At 37.4% G+C, this 27,538-nt stretch overlaps 1 protein-coding gene across 6 annotated transcripts in view; it reads right to left on the bottom strand.

Annotated features, from left to right (window-relative positions):
- The window catches only part of LOC5569378 (dual oxidase), a 193,434-nt gene that overhangs the window by 33,828 nt on the left and 132,068 nt on the right, over positions 1-27,538 (bottom strand). For 5 of the 6 annotated variants that reach the window (XM_021844763.1, XM_021844767.1, XM_021844764.1 and 2 more), the window contains exon 3: positions 11,066-11,146. In XM_021844763.1, the coding sequence (XP_021700455.1) occupies positions 11,066-11,146 (81 nt within the window). Of the gene's footprint in view, positions 1-11,065; positions 11,147-11,247; positions 11,344-27,538 lie in introns of those variants that run through there. The other variant, XM_021844768.1, reaches the window with a different exon arrangement.

The following is a 27,538-nucleotide window of genomic DNA, read 5'->3' as shown; positions in this document are numbered from 1 at the left end:
AAAAATTTAGTAAACATGTGTTTCTAGAATAAACGCTTAGCGTTTGATACTAAAATTGGGACAGGGCTTTAGGACCCTATTGCTTGCCACTTTCCTTACAGGACATTTAGCACACAATTCCCTTCACGGGAAGAGTGTACGTCTGGCTATTTGGAAAGAACTATATCAAACGATATAGTATGTTACACTGATGGCTCCCTTCTTGAAGGTAGAGATGGTGCAGGAGTATATTGTCGTGAGCTCTTATGTGTGGAGTGCAATCAGCACTTCAACAGCGCGTAATGGGTAAAGTCATATACTTCTGTTCAGATAGTCAGGCTGCTATAAAAGCTCTTGCTTCGGCCAACTAAAGGTCGAAGCTTGTTATCGCATGTCGAATTCAAATTGAAGAACTGATTTCAGTCAACTCTGTAAACCTTGTATGGGTACCTGACCATTCTTCCATCGGATCCGGAAATGAATTGGCTGATGAGCTAGCTCACGATGGAGCATCGCATGACTTCATTGGCCCTGAGCCAGCTATTCCAATTTCGAAGTGCTGCGTGAAGCTTCATATAAATTCTTAGGCGGCAACTCAGCACAAGCAATTTTGGAATAGTTTGGAGTCGTGTCGTCAAACAAAATTGTACATTACTTAGCCATATCCAAGGGCGGTGTAGTATTTAACAAATCTATCAAAACAGAATTGCAGTCTTTTGGTCAGAGCGTTGACAGGCCGCTGCCGACTCAACAATCAAATGACAAATATTCAGCGTGCTAACTCATTTGTGTGTGATGATTTTGACTCCGATTATGGATCTTCATATCACCTGATAAGTAACTGTCCAGTTTTTTCGCAAATGCGATTACAATTACTTGGTAAACACTTATTAAATGAAGAATATCCTGAAATTCAGAAGCCTGAATCTTCAGGATAGTCTGTTATTCTTAACCCGCTGTGGTAATGAGCTAAAGGCTCTCTTTACGCTCATGAGTTGCATTGCCATTTTCAGGGCGCTGTTTGAACCCATTGTGGTATGGAGCTACATCCTCTCATTTCGCTGTTGCGATTTTCGCTCCCGGCTTTCCCTTAACTTTCATTTTCCAACGGTTAGATGATGAAATAGGATAAAATATGACGACACATGGTCGGCCTTCTTATACCTGATAATTAGGGTACCGATAGCCGTAGCGGTAAACGCGCAACTATTCAGGAAGGGTCGTGGGTTCGAGTCCCGCCGGTTAAGGATCTTTTCGTAAAGGAAATTTTCTCAACTTCTCAGAGCACAGAGTATCTTCGTACTTGCCACACAATATACACATGCCAAAATGGTCAATTGGCAAAGGAAGCGTGCTCAACAGAATACGAAGCTGAGAAGCAGGCTCTGACTCAGTAGGGACGTTACGCCAAAAAGATGAAGATGAAGAAGAAGAAGGGTAAAAACTTGAAAAAATCTAAGAAAATGATATGAAAAAAAAAAATCTAAGGAGTTTTCTGAGTGCTATATTACGATTGATTTTGGGATGCCTTTGATAGAATGAAAAAAATCAATGTGTGTTTCTTTAAACGGAGATGAACCAGCCAAGGGCTGAAAATCTCCTTAATAAAGATAAATAATAATAAATTCAAGTGCTTATAGTAGAAGTTGCATCCTCAGCTTTGTGGCAAAAGCTTTCACTGGATTTTCTATGTAAATCAATCAAAATATTTTCTACTGCTCAATTAGAGATAAGTATGCATTGAAAATACTACAAATAAACGGAATATGTTTAAAGAAAAAAATAATTTGACAGACATTTAATCTGAATTTGGTAGGAATATTTTTTTTTCGTATTGTTAAGTTGTTTGTGATACGCTAGGAAGTATTATGAGCTCCTTTTCCTATTTTATCATAATAGGACATTCCATGGTTCAGTTGATAGAGTAGAGCCGCTAATATTATATCGTGCTAAAGCATGCCAAGCTCTTCTCCAACTTTTTTAGGGACAAAGTTTCGCATATCACTTGTTATCTTCTATATAAATAAAAATGAAATCTTGTTTGTATGCTACGCAATGGCGTGAAAATAGGTCAACGTATTCACACACACACTTTTTCTATTACCCTCGTTAAGAGCTGCAACGTGTTCGTGCGTAGAATAAAAATTAGGACAGTCTCTGAAATTTTCGAAAAAACAAGAGAAACTAACACAGCGGGACAATTTTTTGTCTCAAGCACCAAAATACGCTGAATTCATTGCCGTTATGAAAAATGCTTCAGCACGTCTGGTGTTTAAAATATTGACTGTTGGAAATGTATTGATTATTGATTTCAGTCAACTTGCTTGCAAGTTTTCTAGCTTTAATGGTGATTTATGTGCTTAAACTGTTACAGAAATCAGTTTTTAGGTGCTAAAGAACGCTAATCAACGAAGTGTGTATAGCTTTCGTTATTAAAATAGATATTCACGCAACAAGTTGCAAAATGATGTTTCACGATACACGAGTCGTACATTTATCCAACAAGGCGTTCCATCAAGTATGAACTAGAGTGTCCATTATCCGGTCGTTTTGCTTGTCCCGGGATTCGGGACAAAAATTGATACTTGTCCCAGGAAATCCCGGGATTTTTCAGATTTTTTCCTTTTTTTTTCAATGAAACTGATTTTGAATGAAACCTGTTTTTTTGTTGAAATGAAAGTAAAATTTCATCAACACAATGTTTTCAAAATTAAATATAGAGAAAAAAAATTCCAAGATAAGAAGTTAATTACAACATATTGTGTTTTACATATAGGGTGCCGGTACCAATGATTGTAATGTACCAGTAGATTGGACTATGGAATAAAATGTACATTTTTTGATAAAAATGACCAGTGCTATTTTTGGTGGGTAGATCGTCTCTAGTTTAGTCGATTTGACAAATTTCAGCTTGTTATTTTATCAAAAAGGCATATGAATAATTGAGGTTATGCAAAAAAAAAATGCTTCTTTGCGCCAGTAGTTGCCGTCATGTTCCAGAAGTGGATCAACGGGTGGAAGCAGTTTTTAAAATGAAAATAAAAAAATGAAGAAAAGTTCCAGAGATGATCTTTATGCTTCATTCGAAAGATATTAGTTGCTGTTCCGAGGGAAAAATGTTAAATCTATATAAAGATTAACTATTTTGTTTAAAATTCCTTCTAACATTCCCAAACGTCTACTACTGGAGCACTAGCGCAACTACTGGAACACGTGTACCAATAGTGGCTCAAGCAATTTTATGCCCAAAAAATAATTTTATCACTATTTTTATATTTTTCCCATATGGTACAAGTTATATTCGACAAATTTCGGGATTTCCCGTTATCCGGGATATAAGTTCCGACATCCCGGGAATTTGAAGAAAACCACAAAATTTTAATGAAAAACAATGTCATTTTTCCTCAGTATTAAGGCTTATTCAATAAAACAGAAAAGCATCATAAAGAAGATAATAAATAAGTAAATATTTTCATGAAAAGATCAATACACAAAGTAAGAAATAGATATTTTAATTAGTCTAGTTTCAAAGTTTTATTGATTTTCTCAATTTTTTCAATATGATTTTTTTATAAGCCTAGGCTAAAAAAGCAAATTTGAAAGTACACCTGAACTTCAGTCGATAATTTCACTATACCTTACTATACTATAATCACTATACCTTCATAGATTTTCACACCTATTCTTGTATACGTTTTAATGCTCTTTCGATCAAAAACCGTTTTGCATTCACGTTTACGCCAGCAAAATCAAGTGGGCCGTGGATTCGAACAAATAGGATTCGATCGAAAGTAGAATTCGCCGTAAACAAGAATGAGGGTGTATAAGAATCATAGAAAATTTGAAAAAGCGCCAAGTAAAACCGTAATTAATCATGTTAAGGTTTGATTTTTGTTTAGTTACTTCATCAGAATAAGAAGGTCATATATGTAATGTGATATAATAACACCCTCATTCTTTTTTACGGCAGATTCAACTTTCATTCGAATCCTATACGTTCGAACTCATGGCCCACTTGATTTTGCTTTCGTAAACGGGAATGCTAATGCTTTTCGGTCGAAAGAGCAATCGAGCGTTTACAAGAATAAAAGTGATTATCATGAGAAGTTACATTATCTTTTTATTTCATTTAAAAAACATTGTATTGTTGGATTTGTTCTTCCATTTCAAGCAAATTACTTGTTTTACTGAAAATTTGAAAAAAAAAATCCGAGATTTACCGGGACAAGCATAGATTTTTGTCCCGAATCCCGGGACAAGCAAAATGGTCGGGAAATGGACACTCTAGTACAGGTTGAAATCTTTCTGTTGACGCCAAAAGATCTGTGTTAAGGCTTTTCGTTATTATGTTATGATTTTTTATAGCTTAGGTAGTCCACTAATGGCAAAAAAACGTAATCAAAACTCTGAAGAACAAAACAAAAGTTTCAAGATTATTGGTCATTTATAGTTATAAAGCATACTGAAAGTTAATAACGGAAAATTCTTAACAGTTCTTCTTCTTTCTGGCGTAACGTCCCAACTGGGACAAAGCCTGCTTCTCAGATTAGTGTTCTTATGAGCACTTCCACAGTTATTAACTGAGAGCTTTCTATGCCGATTGACCATTTTTGCATGTGTATATCGTGTGGCAGGTACGAAGATACTCTATGCCCTGGGAATCGAGAAAATTTACCTCACGAAAAGATCCTCGACTAGCGGGATTCGAACCCACGACCCTCAGCATGGTCATGCTGAATAGCTGCGCGTTTACCGCTACGGCCATCTGGGCCTTAACAGTTGTCAATGTGTATTTTCACATTAGCTTTCTTAGTCTTATCTTCTTAGCTTATCGAGGAGATGGCTTCATTGAAAAAGAAAATAAGCCTTTACAACTACACAATTAACAATATTTTTGCCTTATCTGGTAATTTGGTCTCGTCATGACATAAATTTTAAATTTATTCACTTCTTTTTATGGTGCTTTTCCATTTTATCGATAAAAGCTTGAGGGTGACAAGTAACTTCATTGTTTTGCATACAACTTAAGTGGTTTTCATCAACATTTATATTAATTTTGGGAAACCCAAGATTCCCGGGACGTCAGATCTTATATCCCGGGAAACGGGTAATCCCGAAATTCGTCTAATCCCGGGATTTTTTGTCCCGGGATGTCCCGGGATTGGCACTCTAATATGAACTATTTAATGGCCTACTTTTCGTACCAATCAAAACAGTGCTGAAAAGGGCTACTTTTCAGCACTATTGTCGGTGCTGAAAAAAAGCACTTTTCAGTACTCTTTCGAAATCGTAAACTAGAGATCTGAATCTCTCTCATCGTCATTGTTAGAGTTACTCTGCACTCCTAATGGTCAACAAACTTCTGATTTTACATCCATTGGGTAATCTGTGACCGACTCAGGTAAGCCCGATGAGCCAAACGAAGCCGATTTGTAATCGTCTTGTCTAGTGGACTTAAGGGATGCAGCAGAACCATTTCCCAAAATGTTCGAAACTTTACTGCATGTTCTTAGGGTCTGTCTCAATTGCGTTGTTAAAATGAGTCCGAACTTAAATTTGACAGTTAGGAAATTATTTCCCCTCTGATTTCGATCTGTCAAAAATAAGTCTGCTCTAGAGGAGAATTATTTTTGACAGATGGAGAATTATTTCCCTAGTTCGTTGTATCGTTGTTATGGATGCTGTCGTTTACACTTTTGGTCCCGCTTCGATTACCGATGTGGCCATCGGTCTGTCCTTCCAGCTGCACCAAGGAGCTATTGTAAGTTAGAAAGTGCAATTCGTAGGATTTTTCTCGGAATCCATGCAAGATACTCTACTTCGGAAGTAGGGCGCATCATAGCACACCCGGATGCGGATCGAATGCACCACTTTCGAAGTTAGGTAATCTAGCATAGATTCCAAGAAAAATTCAACTTCAGAGAAGAACCGTTTCTAAATTTTACCGCGCCGAAAATATAATGCTTCCGTGGTGTGGTATAGCTTGTTCCATTCGGATGATTACACATCTTCTGCAGAAAATTTTTGTGTTGACCAAACGAATAGTTGCAGGGCTGTTAGCGAGCCACTTTTATTCTGGTAACTAAAAGCCAGAATTTTCCACTTTTTGGTAATTAAAGTCACTATTTTGGTGAATGCAATAAAATTTAAATACAGATCGTATTATTGTAACTATTGATACTTAAGGAAGGTGGTAAAAGCTATTGTAAGCGTGGGATACGATTATATGAAGAATATAAATTCTCGCTTCCGTCCACTTTTTGGGTGTTATTTCGGCCACATAAAAACTGTACAAAATTTCTGCTCGATCTGTGATGCTATAATTTAGCGACAGCCTGGATGTATGGGATTTACTATGGAAAAGTAATATTTAAATTAAAAACCAGGAGTCGCTCATTGACTTCTACAAAAAGTCTAAACATAAACGACGATAGGTAAATTTACGATGAAGAATATCGCCAAAGGCCGCAAAGATATGCGATGCTTGTAAAAAAAAGTTATTCAGCCTTGACTAATTGGGTTTTTTATCTAATTTTGTTATTTATTAATCCTTCATCACCTTACTGATCTATTTTTATTGCATAACTTTTTTCCACAAGAATTGGATTGCTTCATGGTCTTCGGCTATGTTTTTCATCATAAAATTACATATCGTGATCTGCATTCATTTTTTATTAGAAATAAGTGAGCGTCCTTCGTCGATTTTTCGTTGCCATAGCAAATCCTATAGAAACTTTTAACGGCTCGCGCTAAATTATAGTTTGGCCGATCGAGTTTAAATTTTACACAATTGTTATAGGACTCAAATGGGACCTGAAAAGTAAATTTGATCGAGAATTCACAATAAAAATTCATTCAAAAAAATCGTTAAGCTTTTAGGGAAAGAGGGTGTGTTAAAATGCAAAATATTTCTTACAAGGTAGGGAGGACATTTTTTTTTGTAAGAATCCCTAAAGAATTATGAAAAATTTATCACGGCATTCCAGCAAGTGTCGTGCAGTGCAGATTTTCATGAACCTTGCTTCAATGTTAAATGAAAAAGGAACAGGTTTAGAACATTATTTCGCGGTCTCTTCTTTGGTTTCACAATAACGGCATTATGGGAAATCATTATGGTTAAGTGCAGATTTTCTTTGATTTCAACGAGACATTCATGGCATATTTGTCCATTACGCATGTTGTAAATCTATCTAGATAAATAAAAATGGAATGATATTTGTAAGGCACGAAATGGCTTACGAACGGATCAACTTATTTGAATGATTCTTTCTCCGTTTTGTTCGTCAAGGGTTCCGACGTGTTTGTGTGTATATAATTCCTAGGATATTCGCCGGGAAAGTTGGAAAAACGAGAGTGCACGGAATTGTCATTTTGTATGGGACGATCCATAGTGTTTTCCAACAGCCTACTTGATGGCAAGACGAAGTTTTCCGGGACCACTAGTCAGTAACAATTATTATCCAACAGTAGAGGATCAACAACCCCAAATTTTTAAAGCAGAAAATAAATATAGTCAACTGTCTCTCATTCGACATTCGGTATCTCTATATCGAGTTAGAGAATCATAGTAAAAGTTGGATTTCATGGTTATCTCGATGGTCCATTTAATCACATTTGCATTAGTTTTAGGTTCTGTAACTCGATGGTCCCTTCAATATCGAGTTATGGAGATTTGAGTGCAAAAGTAAATGCAAAAATTAGAAACTCACCTTCAAATAACTTTTTTAATGATATTAGGAATCTGGTAGAAACAAGGACAAACACGCCTCCTTTGAAAAAAAAAATATATATATTTCGAAGGGCGGCGAGTTGAGGCGCGTCGCGAGTGAGTTGTGTGCTGTTCGGTTTGGTGGCGGTGCGACAATAACTTGCATGCACTTGGGGTTGAAATTTCCTGAATCGGCTTCAATTTCTAATTGGACCAGACAAAAATTAAATTTGACAGTTCATTAATTAATTGGAGGGAAAATAATTTCCGAACTGTCAAATTTAAGTTCGAACTCATTTTAACAACGCAATTGAGACAGACCCTTAGAGGCAATTCTTGAACGGTTCTTGACGGCACTTCGGAACACGGTGAATAACTGTACAGCAGTTGAAAACTGCATGCGGAGTCTTACCTGGTCCGTCCTTGAATTTAGAATATAGATGGTATGGTATGCACGAGTTCAATATTTGACGTTTGAGTGGTGCCGTGTTATTTATGTGACTATGGCAACGAGTGAATTCGGCACCGCTCAAACGTCAAAATAGTAAATTCGTGCATCGGTCCATGGACCAATGCACGAGTTCACTAATTCGACATTTGAGCGGTGCTATATTCACTAGTTGCCATGGTCACGTAAATAACACGGCACCGCTCAAACATTAACGTGTGAACGCGTGCATTGGTCCATAGACTGAAGCGTGAAAATGGACCAGTGCACGATTTTGCATGTTGACGTTTGAGCGGTGCCGTGCTATTTACGTGACCATGGCAACTAGTGAATATTGCACCGCTCAAATGTCGAATTAGTGAACTCGTGCATTGGTCCATGGACCGATGCACGAATTTACTATTTTGACTCCTTGCCATGAGTGAATTCGTAGTTGTAAAATAAACCCAAGAATCAGATGCAATTGTGCTTATTCTGTGCAGCATGTAAGGCGAGACGAGTTGGTGAGGTGTCGACTCGCTTCCATTTGATTAACATTAGTTGCCTCACGTCACCCGAGGTGAGAACAACTCGTCTCAATTCACACGCCGCGCAGAATAAGCATGGCATGAAGAGACTGGGTTATTCGGTTGACGTCTACCAAAACAGTGCTGAAAAGTAGCACGTTTCAGCACTGTTTTTTCAGTAGGAAAAGTAGGCCGTTATGTTGATCAACTTCTCAATAACAAGTTGATTTATTTGCAACGGAATTGCAATAAACATTGTTTGCAATTTCATAGAAGACCGCTTGAGGGTATCAGAAATTATATCGGAATGCATTCACTATCATTTCACAATTTCTGAAAAATTGTTATGTAATGATTCATTACGCAACTCAAAACAGTTGCGTAATGAGAAAGCGTTGTGTAATGAATCATTATAGCACTAGTTTCAGTTGTGTAATGAGTATTCCCGCACTGCATACTTCAGTGCAAGAAAGTAGGAAAAACAGCCTATTACGATGAGAAACTGCAAAAAAAGGTTTTATGTACATCGTTCGACTAATATTGTACAATGTTGAGATGATAAAAAAGCCTCCAAAATAATAAAATTTCACACGAATAAAGAACAACGTTTAAAACGGTTGATTTTTGGAGGTTATGCAAATCAATAATTGTTAGATATTGGCTTGAAAATTCGACAATCTATATTTTTTATTTTCAAAAAAGGCTTGTTCTTTGAAAGCATCACCAATCAAAAGCCTGCTGAAAAATATCAAGTCATTTTTGGAGCAACAATTTTTCAGATATAATATAATCATTTTTTACCGATTTTTTTTATTGATAAGTAGATGAGTATGAGTAGACTTTTTTGGTTTAAAGTTCGTCCTGACGGAAGTACTAATATAGTATTAATATGAAAAGTAACGTACGCCTAGATAAAGTTTCGTATTTAGTTCTCACGTCACATTTGAAGCACAATAGAAAAATAAATTCTTCATTTTCTGAAGACCTTTCAAAGCACAATAACAATTATCAAATTGGCAACACTTCTGTAATGAGAGCGTTTTTATTTTTCATTTATTATTTTCATAAAATGTTATTTTGAGATTATCGATAGAAATATTTAGAGAAAAATGTTTACAATTTTCTGTAGATCGATAAATTTATACTAAAGAACGCGGTTAAACCCACGATTTAGCTCTCTTTTATACAAATATGGCTTCTTTAGTAATCTAAACAATTTTGAACACACCTTTTACTTGTTTTTTTTTTTTTGCTAGTAGTAAATGGAGGTGTATCAGCAAATTTGACCATAAATGGATAAATCACTAGAGTGACCTAGTGTCAGAAAATGGTGAAATATTGTTAATTTTTTTAAAGCTCTACGTTTATTTTATTTTACTTTTCACAGTTTTCCTTTAATAAATGCTAAACAATATTTCAGGGGATCATTGGATATCGCAAAATGATAAATATGATCATTACTATGTAAATTCTACTATTTATAAGGGATGGTATACAAATTATATCACGCTAAATTTCTAATTTTTTGACATGAAGCAAATTGATGCAATCGTTTTTATCTAATGAACATTTATGTTTCTGTTTTTTTTAGAAAAGCTCCTTATTATTTGATATTGTATAGTTCACATTTTATTTTAAGTTTGTTAAATTGATTAACAAAGTAAAAAAAAACTGGTGGCCAAATGACTTTAAAACGGATATGTTAACCCCCCAGGAACATCGAAATATCTTTCAAACAAGATGATAAATGATCAATATCGATACAGATTGTAAAAATAGAAGAAAACTCTGAGAGCCTTGAAAAAATGGTGCAAGATATAGAGAAAGAAAAAAGTTATCGCGATATGAATATTGTTTTGTGTTACAGAAAAGGAACTAGTGGAACTCATTGAATGAATCTAGTAGACTCTGGATTATGATGTAAAACGAAAGATAAATGCTACTTCATCCATGTAAACTGCGAGAAATTATTTTTCTGTCGAGACAAGATGATGTTTGTGACAGACAGTTTAATATATCATATTACTATTGTGAAAATACAGCCCATAGCAAAATGTGACGCAAGGAGTCCCCCAGAGACAGCAAGATCATTAACCACAATAACCGCATACCGAAAGTCACAATGGTAATAAAATGTGACAGATTTCTTTAGCAGAAGCACCCTAGGGGATTTTTACGCACCGCCCAAACTGGTGATGAAATTTTTCAGCAATCCGTTGATATGACATTTCTTAGTTTGGACCTTCGAAATCCTGCTGTAGGGTATAAACATATCAAGACATTACTTATCATTGAATGAGAAAGAGCTGACCAACTCCGATTCCTACACGACGAAGATATGGATAATGATCGACCATTACCGCAACACTTACTCAACAGGCGGGACTTATCCCACCTTTAACATAAAAAAAAACTTCAACTTACCAACAGCTCCCCAGTCCGGGTGGGCCAAATTGTTGTACCATCCATCGTACCGCTGCTTCTCCACATGACTCATTAGCCGTTCTGCGAATGAAAAGACCAGACATGATGATCGTTAGTGAGATTAGATGAATCTTAAGCATGACTGCTGAAAAAATAATTAAGGTGTCGAAAAATGCTCAAACCCATTTACAGTCCTTGCACTGGATCGACCGAAAATAAATAATTCAAAACGACTGAAAGGATTGCGCACAAAAAAACGGTCACTCCAAAAACGGTAGGACTTATCATAAACTGACCCGACGCGCCGTGAGCTCAAGAAGTGCAGATCGGTCGATACTGAACTGAATAGCAAGGCTGTTGGCGTTAAACAAATTTCGCAGTCATTAATCATGCGCGAGTAACGACAGGAATATAATTCTGTGAGAGAGGCCTGTCGGTTATGGTGAACGTATTTGGGAACAACAGTGAGCTACCAAGAAAGTGAAAAAAATGGCCAGGTGTGCAATGGAAAACAATAAGGAAAACGCATTTAGTTTATGATCTATCAGCGTTTATGGTGTCATAAATATTAAATGTAATAAGGGAATTGCAGGGTATTAAAAATTTATCTTGTAAAAGATTATAAAAAGGCAATTCGCATATCAGGGTGATTTTTTTACGAATTTTATTGTTTTTTTTAAGTTTCATAATAGAAACGGAGTATTCCTAGACATTTGAGATGCATTATGGTTTCTTTGGTTTGCTGTGTTTAAAGACAAAAGGTCGAAAGTCAAAACGTCGAGAGGACAGAAGGTCAAAAGACAAAAAGTAGATATGATAAGATGTCTAGTTTGATTTTCATGGTTGGAAATTTCCTTATTTGAAATTTTGAGCTTTTGTCCTTTTTTTTCTATCCTTTTCGATATTTTGTACTTCGACGTTTTCACGTTGTTTCTTCCAACCTTACGTAAAAATTTGCATGAAATGCAACGCCTTTGTTTGTTTTATCCAATATGATCTTCTAAGCTGTTTCTACAAATAATTCCTTGATATTTTTCCTCTTCGCGAGTCTTTCTCAGATGTTGACGTATGGAGATTCTTCTTTGAACAATAGGAACATGGACGTAGCAAGGATTTCCGGATCTATGACATTTAATCGAATGACATTTAGTTTGGTTTATCCATTCGATTTCGATTTGGTCGATCCATTTTGTCGAGCATTTGACTGTTGGTCAAACCGAAATTTCGTCGAAAGGACATTTGGTCTTATCTAATTAGTATGGAATGTGTTCACTGTATTCTATGCTTCAACCGAAACACAGTGAACACATTATCATCGAACAATTTTTAATTTTGAACAGAAAAACTGTTTTTGAAGTTTTGATGATGACGAAGACGGAGCGTTTAACGTTAATTGCTCATTTAAGGTGAAACATCTCGGAATTCAAAGATGGCTGGCGCAATGGCCGTCTTGTGCCCCTACTCACGTTTTCAAAGGCACTAAACTGGAGAAATAGTAGGCAATCGTTTCTGATCTTCTTATTTTAAGTTTTCTGCTAGTGCACAAAGTCAAAATAAAAAGTACACTGTTGTTGGATGTTTTCTTCGCAAGATTTGTGCCTTTGAAGTTTCAGTGTAATCTTAGAAGTTGAAACTGTTTCACCTTAATTAATAGGGCGATATTCAAAACTGAAAAGGCAATAGATGGCTCTTTTTCAGTGGTAGTAAAAGCAAAACTCTGAAGCAAAGACAGCACCACGGAAGAAGAACCAAATACAAAAAGTTATATTTTCACATTACGCTTGATTTCTAATCACTACTTTTTCGATCCGCTTACCTTATTGCAAGTAATTTACGTGTTTCAATATTTTCCATACGTTTTGATATTTCTCGACTACCATTCTTCCATGCGCTTGTGTTGGAAGTTTGAGAACCGAGTGTAGCGCAGCAGTGAGTGGAATACAAACATTAGTGTCGCCGCTCGGCGACCAGTGAGATAAACTTAATGTTCGGAAAGTTGTTGTCTGTACTTTTTGCCATTGGCTCTAACTGTTAGCATTTAAGAACCGTATAAACAGTCGTTACCCTATTGTCAAGTTCTAGGCAATTTCAGTCTAGGGAATTTTTCTGTTATAAGGTTTTGATGTTTTGAAGTTCACATCAAATGTATAAATTGAAATTGAAACTGCGCCGGGATTCGTTCTCGTCGAACGACGACCACGCACTAAATTTCCTGACCGATAAGTGATCGGTAGGTATCGTTGGGTCACGATTCCGATGTCTAAAAATATCGTCTCACTCACTTCAATGTCTACATGTAGTACATGCACACAACGACGTATGTGTCAAAAGCACACCTCACACATCCGAAGGAAGTTTAGACTGCGAAATGATGATACCATGCGCTTTGGAAAATCGAATTCAGCATCGGAATCTCTCAAGTTGCTCCGCTTGTGGGCTTCGTGGCCGAGCGGTTAGTGTCGTCAGGCAGAAAGCGTGTCATGGGGTGTGGGCTCGATTTTCGTTTCAGCCGTTGAAACTTTTCGTCAGTAATGTTTCATGGCTGTGCCACAGGAGCTTCATGTCCGTTGTCTAGTGTTAAGTTTACAGTCTGTACAGCTAAATGGCTGAAGAGAGTGTCCGTGTCTTTTTTACTCCTGAGTGTCACATGTCAGTTTATCGCCTACTGCTACAGGTCGGATTATATCGTGGGAATAACTGAGCATGATAAAACCCATCATTGCTATCTGATGTTCGGAGATTACATCAAGCGTGTGCTAGAATAAGGGCGTAAGTCACATGATTGATTTCTCTCCATCGATCCTCTCTTCTGTGAATAGAGGTGACAACACGCAGGTTTGTCAGCATTTTTTCACCTAAGGACGCAAGATTGTAGCGCTGCCAAGCGGTCTGAAGAAAAAAAAGCCAACAAACCCGCGCCTTGGCACTTTTATTCACAGAAGAGAGGATCGATATAGATAAAACGATCATGCGACTTACGCCCTTATTCTAGCACACGCTTGACATATCATGCCAGTAGAGTAAAACACCTACCCTCAATGATAAATAAACGAGAAAACTTGGTTTTATCATAGCTTTCTCTTTGGGGCTTTCCTTCGCCGCTGCTGTTCATCAAACTTGCGAAGCAGTACTGATCCTGGACCGACACATATGTATGCGATGTTTTCTTTTTGCTTTCTTTGATTGTGTTTCGAAATCAATTGAGAGCGAATTCTTCAATGCATGATCAATGCATAAGACGATTGATTGTTGAATTGTGATGAAATGTAAGCTCACCTAAAATAAATTGTTGACCACATGTTCAAGGCTTAAACAATTCGACAGAAGGTACTTTCTCTAAAGTCATCAGCACTACATCCAGCAAGAACTCCCGCATTTCTCTAGGTATCCCTTAATGTGTTTCGATCAGTATTTCTTAAAGAATCCAGCGTCTCAGGACTTCTCTAACATTTTTTTCAGTTATTCCAGAAATTTTTCTAATCTAATTTATCTAATGTGATGCTTTAAAATTACAAGGCATGAATTCATAAGATTTATACTAAGACTATCAAAACAAAAACATGAAGAAATTAAAAAAATACCAATTATTCTTTTAAATCATTCCAACAATTTCACTACTATCTTCGTCAGATTTCTTCAAATATTTTCAAGGTTATTATTTCTCATATTACCATAAACACATTCCTCCAGACATTACTGGCATTATTATAGGACTCCACCTTAAATATTCCATAGCTTCCAATAAAGATTCCCATATTTAACTTTTTCTGTAATTATTTTTTTTCTGGAGATTAATTATGAAATGCATTCAAGAATGTTTACCAAAGAGACGTCTTTAAGCAAACTTCTGGAAATTCTATCAAAATTTCAACCCAAAAACCTACCAAGAATATATTCTGACTTTTTTAAAGGCTTTTTTGATACAGATATTGAAATTTCTCTAAGGATTTCTATTGAAATTTCCCAAATTTTCAACATAAATTTCTTCAGAAGCTCTTCTTGAAATTATTTTAGGCATAATTCAAAAAGTTCTATACAATTCCAGAAGTTTCCACATAAACTTTCTCACAAATAATTTAAATTACTCCTTCAAACATTCGCTCCCTTTTGATAGAACTGCTGTACTGCCAATAACTGCATATCAGGCACATTCGACATTTTTGACAATTTCAAGTTAATTCCGGGGAGGGTCATTAAATGATGAATACTTTCGATCAATCAACAAAAATCTGTGATTTTGTTCTAGAAAATTTGAAAAAAAATACCAAGTTGTTTTGTCACATTGGTAATTGCAACCGCATAATAGTCACACTGAGATTATGCATGAGCCTCGTAATGTAGTAGCAAAGAAATTTCTAGCAGAATTATTTTCTGACTATGCACCCAATATACGATATGAGCTGTATACAATTTCAGCCTCCAATAAGCACTTTTGAGTTCGTGGTAATTTTAAGAAATTTTAGTTTTTTCCCATACTGCCATTTACTCAATGCCTACTTTTGTCGAATGTTACAAATATGCAGTGATGGGCAGCTTAGTGCGAGCTTAGACAGTATTCTTGTTCTATTAATTGAATTTCAAAGTTTGCTTTTCTTCGAGTTTATTACACAAAACTGAAGACAGTCTTCCAACTGAGGTCGAAATACGTGTATCAGCCAAATGATACAAATTCTATTTGGAGTTCATTGGTATACTACTTGAAGCCTTCCTTAGCCGAGTGGTTAGAGTCCGCGGCTACAAAGCAAAGTCATGCTGAAGGTGTCTGGGTTCGTTTCCTTGTCGGTCCAAGATCTTTTCGTAATGGAAATTTTCTAGTCTTCCCTGGGCATAAAGCATAATTGTACCTGCCACACGATATACGAATGCAAAAATGGCAACTTAGGCAAAGAAAGCTCTCCGTTAATAACTGTGGAAGTGCTCATAAGAACACTAAGCTGAGAAGCCGGCTCTGTCCCAGTGGGGACGTTAATGCCAAGAAGAAGAAGTAGATGGTATACTTCTTAATTTTGTTTTGTTTTCACATATAACATAAGAAATTTTTTCATTTTTGTATGTTTTAGGGTTAGAAGCCAATATTATTTTTAAAATAAACTTGAAATTGTGTCATTATTATTATTTATAACCAATTTTACTTTAAATGTTTTCGGTATTATATTTCTTCCTATTCCCTAGTTACGCATGCGATTTTGATCCGTAACTCGATAAGCTACGATCCGTATGATCCGTAACTCGATTTGCTACGAAAATAACACGTTCCTGATGCTGTCAATCTAGCTCGATGATACGCAGAGCATTTTTTTTTGTAGCGAGATGATATGCAAGAATCCATTTCCTTATACGACGGTGACTATATTATTTATTAAGTACCACAGTGTTAATAGCGATTTCGTGCCTCAAGCACCTGTTGCTCGGGGTACTCGGCGATCGGCGCTCGAAAGCACTTCACCAAAAAAAAATGATTCATTGTTCTAACCCGAGAATACAGTTTGGGATCAAAAATGTCACAAAAAATTGATAATGATCTGTAATACACGGTGCTTGGAATTAATATCACATCTATCCATTAACCCGTTGGCGTCCGGGTAGGTCGTGGGTTGGATTTTTTTTTGTCCTCATCTCGTTGAACGATCATTTCCTCTACACAAAAGAGCAATCAACGCTGATTACGCAGCGAACTGAGGCCCACCATCCGTAGTTGCAGGGCTAGTAGCAAATCTCTTTTTGAAGACTTTTTGGTCTCTATTTTAATGTAATTGGGTCTTAAGTCTCTTTTTTACTCGAATGGCCTTAAAACGGGCCTTCCTTAGCAGAGTTGGTAGAGACTACAAAGTAAAGCCATGTTGAAGTTGTCTGGGTTCGATGCCCGGTCGGTTTAGGATCTTTTCGTTATGGAAATTTCTTTGACTGGAAAGTGGACTGGAAGTGGAAGTGCTCATAAGAATACTGAACTGAGATGCAGTCTCTGTCCCAGTGAGGACGTGATATCAAGAAGGATAAATCCTTAAAAGTAACTGTTACGGTAAAAATGGGGGTTTTCCGGGGCTCACAGCCAAATTCTTCAGAGCAGCTCGCAAACTCCGTCGTGTGGGTGCGAATCAGCTTAAAGCTAGAATTTATTGAATTATTAGGATTACAATTACGAACATTTCTTTATAGGTTACTTACATAATTTGGTTTGAGGCATAATCTTGGATAACTATTCATTTCACTCGTAACATCTGCATGTATTTTCCTGAGATTATAACTTCTAGGTTAGAATATTAAATTTCAATAGCTTTTACTAACTTACTGTGATATCTGCTGTGATAATTAGTTTAGTTTAATTCATTTTAAATTATTTTAGTATTTTAAGAAGTAGATGTAAGTAGATTTATAGATTTCAATAAATTAGATCAATTATTAAATCACACTATCTCAAATTACACTGGCATGGCTTTGCACCTCACTACTATTCATTATAGTACTCAGTATATTTCTCTCTTAATAATTCTGTCACATCTCTCCGTCAAATTCAATTGCAATGTCATCACTGGGCAGTGTTGGCAGCAACAATAACCTTTTTCCATGTCCTACTTACAGTGAATCCTGGTCCAAATTTCAAAAGTTCTTACGAGACTATTCCACAAATTTCTCATAAAACACAAAAACTCCTCCATGCATTTTCAGTAGATGCTAACAAAAATTATCTAGGTTTTGGTCAAGAAAACTTTTGAGCACTCCAATGCTATTACATCAAGTAATTTCCACCTAGATTACTCTAAAAAATTTCATAGAGACTATCCTGATTCATCCTCCACAGAAATTGTCATTTATTCTTTCATTGATATTGAAAGTTGTTACTCTAATAAACCATGCAAAGTTTCCTACAGGATTTCTGGAGGAGGTTTATTCCTGAGTTTTTGGCTGTATTCGCTTTGAGGTTTTTTTTTTCAGGACACCCTACCTCCAGCAATTCCTACGCTGATTTCTCTGGTTATTCTTTCAACAGTTTTGTTATCCATCCATCCGCGGTTTATCCAGGAATTATTCCAGTCCAGAACATTTATTAAGAACTCTTCCTTGATTACTTCTGTAGTACTTCCAATGCTGCAAATATTTGTTTAATTGCTGAAGATATCCATAGAGGTGATTGGTTTATTTTTATTTTCTTTGTTCCTGTTTGGTCTCTTTTTTGAGGATTCTAAAGTTCCCTTCTTAGAACACTGAATCGCTACCAGCCCTGTCGTTGTGGGTCCTCTGTGATTGCTCTTGAACAGATTTTGACAGTGATAAACAAGATTATGATTCCGTGTTTTCGAGCATTACAGTCACCCCACAGTTATGGATAGCATACAGATATGGATCAAAGTTGCATTAAAACTGGAATATCTTCTCAAATATATTTGGAATTACCCAAAACACATTTTATCTACGTGAACAATAAATCTATATAGCATCGCAATCAATTATAATATGCTCTGGCATATTTTTTCCGCCTCTAGGAAATAAAATGTTAATCGTTTTCCCAGAAGCATTGATTCATAACTGTGGGGCAATAAAAACCATACCGTAATCCGGGGTAACATTGATCAGCGGGGTAACATTGATCAGGATGACTCATCTTGTTAAACGTTCAAATAAAGATTTATTGATGAAACACTTTCGAACCATGAATGGTGCCTCTCTTTCGTATATTCATAAGCTAATGATAATTAAGGTTTCTGCCAAAATTGCGTTTAGTTCATGCGCAAATTTGTCAACTTTTTGAAACAATGATTTCTATCATTTTCACTGACACTACCAAAAATGCATGTCTCACATGAGTTCTGCAGACGATGTGATCAAGGAAAATGCGGTTCTTACTAAAAATGGCATCGCCGAAAACGATTCCGTTGTCAAAGCTTCCATAAGTTTATTCAATTAGGCAACATTAACTAATTACTATTACGAATGTAGAATTTCCTGAGGAAATTGCCTACTAGGCGTATTCCGCGGTTCAAGGTGTTTTTAATTTTGAAATAACTCAAAAAGTAAATGATTTGTAAGAGTTTGGTCTTCATATTCGGCTTCAGGGGCCCTGATTTTAGTAAGTAACGACATTTCCAATATTAGCGAACGTTGTTTACTTGGGTGATCAATGTTACCCCATATCAGCTGAATCAAAAAACCACTTAAAACATTTATTTAAACATGTTTAAATCTTTCGATAAACAAAATAAAGTACATAGTTAGGAGCGCTGGGTGCCAGTACTTGTTTTAGAAATATGAAACTTGTAACATTTGTATTGTGAAATGAAAAATTTAAGAAAAACTAAAAAAAATGATCAATCTTCTTCTTCTTCTTTTTGGCGTTACGTCCCAACTGGGACAAAGCCTGCTTCTCAGATTAGTGTTCTTATGAGCACTTCCACAGTTATTAACTGAGAGCTTTCTATGCCGATTGACCATTTTTGCATGTGTATATCGTGTGGCAGGTACGAAGATACTCTATGCCCTGGGAATCGAGAAAATTTCCTTTTACGAAAAGATCCTCGACCAGCGGGATTCGAACCCACGACCCTCAGCATGGTCATGCTGAATAGCTGCGCGTTTACCGCTACGGCTATCTAGGCCCCCCGTCAATGTTACCCCCGGATTACGGTACCACAGTTATGAATCAACGATAAGACGATTCCGAAACAAACACCAAAACGTATGCTTTCACTAACACACCATTCGTTTTCCTCGCAGATAAATTGCCGTTATAGTGTTTTGATCCATAATTTGAGTCTATTTGATCCATAATAAGGATCCGCCTCTCCCACTGATCCACATCTGTGGGGTGGACATCGTTTGAAATTTCTAGCAAAATTGATACTTTTTCGTAAATAATCGGGAATTTTAAGGTGTATTCCCAAAAACAAATATATTCTGCAGTGCCAGGAAGGAAATATTGTTTTGTACAGCGTCACCATGATTATTAATTACATATTGTTCTGAAAAATGACCCTTAGTTGATCCATAACTGTGGGGCGACTGTACTCCGTTTTCGTCTGGATGCGATTTACTGTGTCATTGTCGGTCACATTTGTAAACCATAAGAAAGCAAAAAACGACAGCTTAAAGGGTCAGAGTACCTACTTTTCCATTAAAATCAACTTGCTTCTCCAGTAGCCCACTGCAAAGGACATGATTGGCTCTGTCAAGTAATGGAGTGTTTTCAGCTCAGTTGGGCACCACAGCTAATCCAGACCGAACCAGATTACCACGCACGATGGAATGTGGAGGTTACCCGACACAACAAAAGTATGTTTTTATTTAATTTTATTCGGACGTTTTCGAGCCACATCCGGCTGTAATCGTGGTCGGCGAGGCTTTGTATACATCCTGACAGAAACATGACGAGTCGTTTTTTCGAGCGTCTTATTTAGGCAATTTCTCACTCGTGACTACACACAATTAATGTATCAGATCTGGTTGATGACGAGGCGAAACAAATGTCCGCACGATTAATGCGTGAACGGTTGCTATTCGCAAAAAAGGAGTATTTTGACTAAAATGTATCTAAGTGTGCCAACTATGCGGAGAGCGAATTTTGAGACCCAAAGTACTCTTGGTTAATCTGTTCCATTCTATTCATCACTAATTAACCCGTTGTAAAAACACTTTAGGATAATTATTATCTTTAAATAAAAAATAGAGTTGTTTTGGACCTCTAGAATCAACTATGCAAGAAAACGGAGAGAATCTGGTATTACTCAAAAAGCCTTCCCTAGCCTTGTTAAACCCCTCTACAAGCAGCTTCATTTTTTATCGTAAAAATCAAATTGCTATAACTTTTTTGTTTCTCCAAATTTTTGCACCATTTTTTCACTAGTTCTCATAAAACTCTTCTAATTTTAGAACCTGTGCCGATGTTGATCGGTGATTGATATTGGTCATCCGAATCCAGAGGTATTCCAAAAAAATTCCTTGTGGGACCGACGCGTAGCCATAATCCACGTAACTTTCGCGGGCTACAGAATTATTATCGTATTCAGATATTCACTCTTCACAATGTTGTGAAATAATAAAGCAGTTGGGTGCAGCCGTCGCTAGTCAAACAAAGATCTTGAAAACTTCAAAAAATATCATATCGTAATTGTCAGATATCATTAAAAATACTTAACTGATTTGCATGATTTTTGCAGAGTAGCTCCTTTTTAGCTGGCATTGCATAGTCCAAATTTTATTTTTTTCGAATAACTGACCAAAAACAAAATGTTGGCGGCCATTTTGTATGGGACATTGTCCCCCAAAGAACATCGGAATATATTCAAAACCAGATCACCAATAATTAATATCGACATAGGAAGAGTTTCTCGAAAACTTTTGAAAAAATGGTGCAATTATATTGAGAAACAAAAAAGTTATCATGATTTGAATATTTTTTTTGCGGCAAAAATGAAGCTGGCAGATGGGTTAACGTCCGCGGCGTTTAAGCATAGTTACGTCCATGAGTTTTTAAACTTTTTAGAGCATAAGGTATAATCATATCTGCCAAACGTTGTGTGATTGCATAATAGGCATCTAAGTAAGCTCAATCAAATTCCAATTACTTCTTTAACATCTCTTAAAATGTGACCAGAGTTTGGGTCTGTTTTGTTCGCTGAATTGACATAGGTATTTCCTCCATTCAGGTGTTCATGGAAGTATTGCTTTCGCCTTTCAATTACTACACGTTCATCCGTCAAGATGCTTCCATTATCTGTACATTTCGGTTCGTAGCGTGATTCTTAAAAACGCTCTTTGCAAGACTTTTTCTTATTTTTGGAATAACGTTCCCATTGGAGCAGAGCCTGTTCCTCTGCTTAGTTAGTAGCACAGACAAACAGACGTAACACTTAGAACAAATCGCGATAAAAATCATAGTCACGAGGACATGTACGCCCAATTCTAATATCGGTGTGTTTGGCCGATGGACCAACAGATGGCGGTAGTGTGCAAACGTCAAAAGCGAACAAAAACGATGTGAGCGCTGCGAGTGGTGGATTGGCCACCTACCATATATTTGAATCGGCCTTTAAAAAGTTGGTCGATCGACATCGATGAGAGTGTGACGTCTGTTTGTCTGTGTTAGTAGCTTTGCTACAGGAATTATCTGAGAGCCAAAGTTGCCATTTCCGTACATCGTATAGCTAGTGCGATGATACTCTACCCTGCATATAGGTTCAAGGATATTCCCATTACAAAAAAAATCACCCGGAAATCGAACCCAGACACCTTCAGTATGGCTTCGCTTTATAAAGTTACATACGGTGTGTGAAAAATAACTGCCAACAACTTAAAGAAACTTCTTCTGTTCCTAAAAAATATTAGGCTTACATTCAGTTAAACTATATTTAATAACGTAAGTACTACTTATTTTTAAATCAAAAATAAACTCTTATTTTAAACACGATTCCTTCCTCCTAATTCTACTACCCTCCATTAAAAGCATTAAAACAATCTATTGAAATCGTCAGCAGCTTTAAGGCAATATTCATTTCAAACAACATAACTCGAAAGAACTGCATATGATTTAAAGAAGCCAAAGTATATATCGAACCTTTGTGCCAACGATAATTAGGATTGTGTGAAATAGCCAATGTCAGTCTGGTTTTCAAGAGAGTCAATTAACCCCCGAAAAAGGCCGGAACGATTTTGAATTTTCAAATGGCTACCATCTGGAGACCAGTCGATCGATTGATTGAAATAAATTTTGAAATAAATGCGATTAGTTGGTCTTACAATTCTTGAATGAGTCATCCCCCCTGGGTAACAAAAAAGGCTTGGACACGAGGGGCCCAAAATTGTTGGGATTTCTTAAGGGCACGATGAGTTAGAAGGTTTGTATCTCTGGTAAAGTTTTTTGGCAATTCAATCTAACAATCAGCTGCTAGGTGGCGCAAGCAACAAATTTATTCAATCATGTGTATCCTGATCAGCTATAAAGTTGGTGTCTTCAGCAAAGATGTTCAGCATACGAAGCGCTATCTGGCGGTAACGAGTCTGATTGAGAAATCATTCACTAGATGATGTTAGTAAATTCAAGCTGAGATGTGCCGGGATAAGGATGGGAGCATCTTGACGGACGGACGCGAGGTGATCGAAAGGTGGAAGCAGTACTACGATGAACACCTGAATGGCGCAGAGAACACAGGCACAGAAGGTCAGGACAGCGAAGGCGATGGCTACATCAGCACAGCGGACAGCGGAAATCAACCAGCTCCCACGATGGGGGAAGTTAAGGATGCCATTCAACAGCTCAAGAACAACAAGGCCGCTGGCAAGGATGGTATCGGAGCCGAACTCATCAAGATGGGCCCGGACTTAACAGTCGAGGCACGATTTTCACGAGATCCGGACAATTTGGTAGCACACATGTTATAATTGAGGCAGAATAACTCTTATATGACCAGATCTGGTCATATAAGAGTTATTCTGCCTCAATTATAACATGTGTGCTACTCGGGTATGGGCTCCAGAAGAAACTGCGGTCAAGAAAGATTCACCTCCGCACCAAATGCACGATGTACAAAACGCTCATAAGACCGGTAGTCCTCTATGGGCATGAGGCGTGGACTATGCTCGAGGAGGACTTGCAAGCTCTTGGGGTTTTCGAACGCCGAGTGCTAAAGACGATCTTCGGCGGCGTGCAGGAGAACGGCGTGTGGCGGCGAAGGATGAACCACGAGCTCGCTCAACTCTACGGCGAACCCAGTATTGTGAAGGTAGCGAAAGCTGGAAGGATACGCTGGGCAGGGCATGTTGCAAGAATGCCGGACAACAACCCTGTAAAGATGGTGTTCGCCACGAATCCGGTCGGAACAAGAAGGCGTGGGGCGCAGCGAGCTAGGTGGATTGACCAGGTACAGCAGGACCTGGAGAGCGTGGGTCACAGTCGAGGATGGAGAGAAGCGGCCATGAACCGAGGGAATTGGCGAAATATTGTTAGCGAGGCTTTATCAAGATAATTGATGTAAAGCCAAATAAATAAATAATTCGGCAAAAATTAGAGTGTCCATCCCGGGAAATCTCGAGGCAAAAATCCCGGGATTTGACAAATTTCGGAATTTCCCGTTTCCCGGAATTTTAGTTATGACATCCCGGGAATCCCGGAATTCCCAAAATGTACGATGAATTTGATGAAAAACTAAGTTTTAATGAAAAACAATGACATTTTTCTTCACTATCAAGCCTTACTTGACAAAAAAAGAAAAGCATCATGATTTCCCGGAACAAGCATTGATTTTTGTTCCGAATCCCGGGACGAGCAAAATGGTTGGGAAATGGACACTCTAGCAAAGATGTTTAATGGATCAAATACTATCTAATTATTATTGGAATTATTGATAATGCATTCGCTAGGAGACACTAGCAATTTGTTTAAATTCTTATCAAGACCCATTTAACGAGTGTCTCATTTATTCGAGTTACCTCACTCGATGACCCTTTAAATATCGAGTAAGGGAGGCCCATGCATATACGCTATTGCGTTTCGATTTTTTAAAGACGAGTAAATATGCTATCTTTTTATACATACATACATTATACATATACATCCTAGCGAGGCTTGCTCTATGAGACAGCTATTGATAGATATATAAATCTGCAGCATTCGCTCTTCAAAAATTCATAACTTTCTCAACAAATTTTCACACCTACCAACGACGCATGCTTCGGATACTAACGACCTTTTCACAATAAAAGAATATGCTTAACTTAACATACCACAATGAACAATTATACTCCAAAGATACAGTCAAAAAACATTAAACATGAAAAGTTTCTAAGACAGAAGGGTATAACACCCCATGAGCACCCCTCTGCTAGATGACCAAAAAACTTTGCCGAAGACACAAATCTTCTAGTATCTTGACAAACTGGAGATTGAAGATGATTTGTTACTATTGTCACATAGCAGATTAATTCTCAATCAGACTCTTAACCGCCAGATAGGACTTCATCTGCTAAAGCTGTTCAGCACCGAAGTTGTGTTTGACCTTTGACCTTGTCGCGCGCTCCAGCGGGGGCGGAGGCGGGTGACGAGATTAGGATCAAACACGGGATTTGGATATAACGTGTCACTCGTTTAATCTTTTGATCGTGTCACTTGCTCCTGCGGGGGGCGAGCGATAAACACTTGTTCGGTGTACAAAGCGGTTATCGGATAATATCGCGAATTCGGTTAGGCGTTAAAAAATCATTTTTATCGTTTCGCAAAACGAATCCCTTATCAAAACTTTCCCAATTTCACTTTATCAACACTTTACCAATTTCCTTAAAGCAAGTAACACGTCAACATTTCCTTCCGATTCCTAAATTGACCTGCATTCGAACGCAGCCGGCACCGTTATTGTTTGTTCTAGCTTCTAGTTGATCAGGATCTTGAAATACAAAATTTTTAAGAAAATTTGTTGCTAGCACTACCTCGTGAATGAGTTTTCAATTAGTAAAGCCTGTCCACGATAAATTTCGGACACGGATGGCGGGTGTACCACAGAAAGTTCGAGAATTTTACAGAAAGAAGGATTAACATCCTTGTCAACTGTTTATTTTGTACATATAACTCTTTTATTCTGAAATAAACAATTGTTTTTGTTGAATTATGAGTAACTTTTTTTTGCTGCCATTATTTGGGTGTCCGAAATTTAACGTGGACAGGCTTTAGTTTACGGAACAAGTTGCAGAATGATGATTTTTACAGCACGAGTCGTAAATTTATCCTACGAGGCTTGCCGAGTAGGATAATTACGACGAGTGCTGTAAAAATCGAGTTCTGCAACGAGTTACGTACAACATTTTTTGCAAATTCGTAGGAAACACCTTGAGGGAATCAGAAGTTATATCGGAATGCATACACTATTATTTCACAATTTCTGAGAAATTGTTGCGTTATGATTCATTACGTAACTCAAAACAGTTGCGTAATGAGAAAGCGTTGCGTAATGAACCATTACAGCACTGGTTTCAGTTAGGTAATGACTATTCCCGCACTGCATACTTCAGTGCAGGAAAGTAGGCCGTTTCATGACAGATTGGCGTGATAAAAAACAGCCTATTACGATGAGAAATTGCAAAAAAGATTTTTTGCAATTTCTCATCGTAATAGGCTGTTTTTCATCCCGCCAATCTGTCATGAAACGGCATACTTTCCTGCACTGAATTCTACAGTGCGGTAATAGTCATTACGCAACTGGAACTAGTGCTGTAATGATCCATTACGCAACGCTTTCTCATTACGCAACTGTTTTGAGTTGCGTCATAAATCATTACACAACAAATTTTCAGAAATTGTAAAATAATGGTGAATGCATTTCGGTATGATTTCTGATACCCTCAAGTGGTCTTCTACGACATTGCAAAAAATGTTGTGCGCAACTCGTTGTAGAACTTGGTTTTTACAGTACTCATCGTAATTATCCAACTCGGCAAGCCTCGTAGGATAAATGTACGACTCGTGCTGTAAAACTCGTCATTCTGCAACTTGTTGTGTAAACTACTATTTCACCACCAGATAGCCCATCATCTGCTAGACAGCTTGCCAAAGACACCAACCATCCAGCTGATGAGGATCTTGAGATACTGAAGATCGAAGATAGTTTATGGCTCGCGCTACCTAGGATATGCAATGCAAAAAAAAGAAGAGAAGGGGTCAAGGGCGATGACTCACTCTAGGCAAATTTTGAGATTCCTTAAATTATTGCCCATTTTATGAATGTTAATTTTAAGATATTTTCTTCAAACTAGAAGAAGCACAAAAATATCAATTATTACACCATGGATGTGCATAAACAGATTGTACAACTTTAAACAGCCCAGAAAACTGCATAATTTGAAGGGGCATCAACAAGAAATTTTCATCTTTTATGCCGCTCTCGAAACTTAACGTATCAGCTACAAAATCGTTCTATTTGAGCAGCAGGCTTCCTGTTTAGCAGCAACAACGTCTTTAATTAGGGAGTCGATGCCGGTTATGGACCCTTTGCGTATTATGGACCCCCTACAGAAAAACATAAAATTAGCACTCAAAGCAACCTTATTCCTATGAAAATCCACCGGGGGAACTTCGATTACATTGTTAGTCAGCAGTTTCAGGCAAAATATTTGGTTTGAGGCGCATAAATACAGATATTTGAACAGTTTTGTAAATGACACAACACAAGAGGGTCCATAATACGCATTTCCAGGTGGGTCCATAATAGGCACGTCGGCAGCGTGCCGGATTACATGGGAATCAAATGGAGGGTCCATAATACGCAACGTCAAATTTGTAAACAATCCTATTATGGACCCCGGGAGGGTCCATAATAGGCATTCGGACAACAGCTTTCCAAATGTATATTTCTCTGGGAAAATCGTATGATTTTGTATGTTGCATGGGTGTACTGTGAAGTAAAGACATTGAACTTGTTATTCGACTCCACAAAACGTATATCGGCCTGAGATATAATTGCGGAAAGGCGTCGAGAATAAATTTCAGCTACTAAGGGG

The sequence above is a fragment of the Aedes aegypti genome, chromosome 2 (assembly GCF_002204515.2).
Source record: "Aedes aegypti strain LVP_AGWG chromosome 2, AaegL5.0 Primary Assembly, whole genome shotgun sequence".
Classification (NCBI taxonomy): Eukaryota; Metazoa; Arthropoda; class Insecta; order Diptera; family Culicidae; genus Aedes; species Aedes aegypti.
Note: the sequence above shows the minus strand (reverse complement) of the source record. Positions and strands in the feature narration are given on the sequence as shown.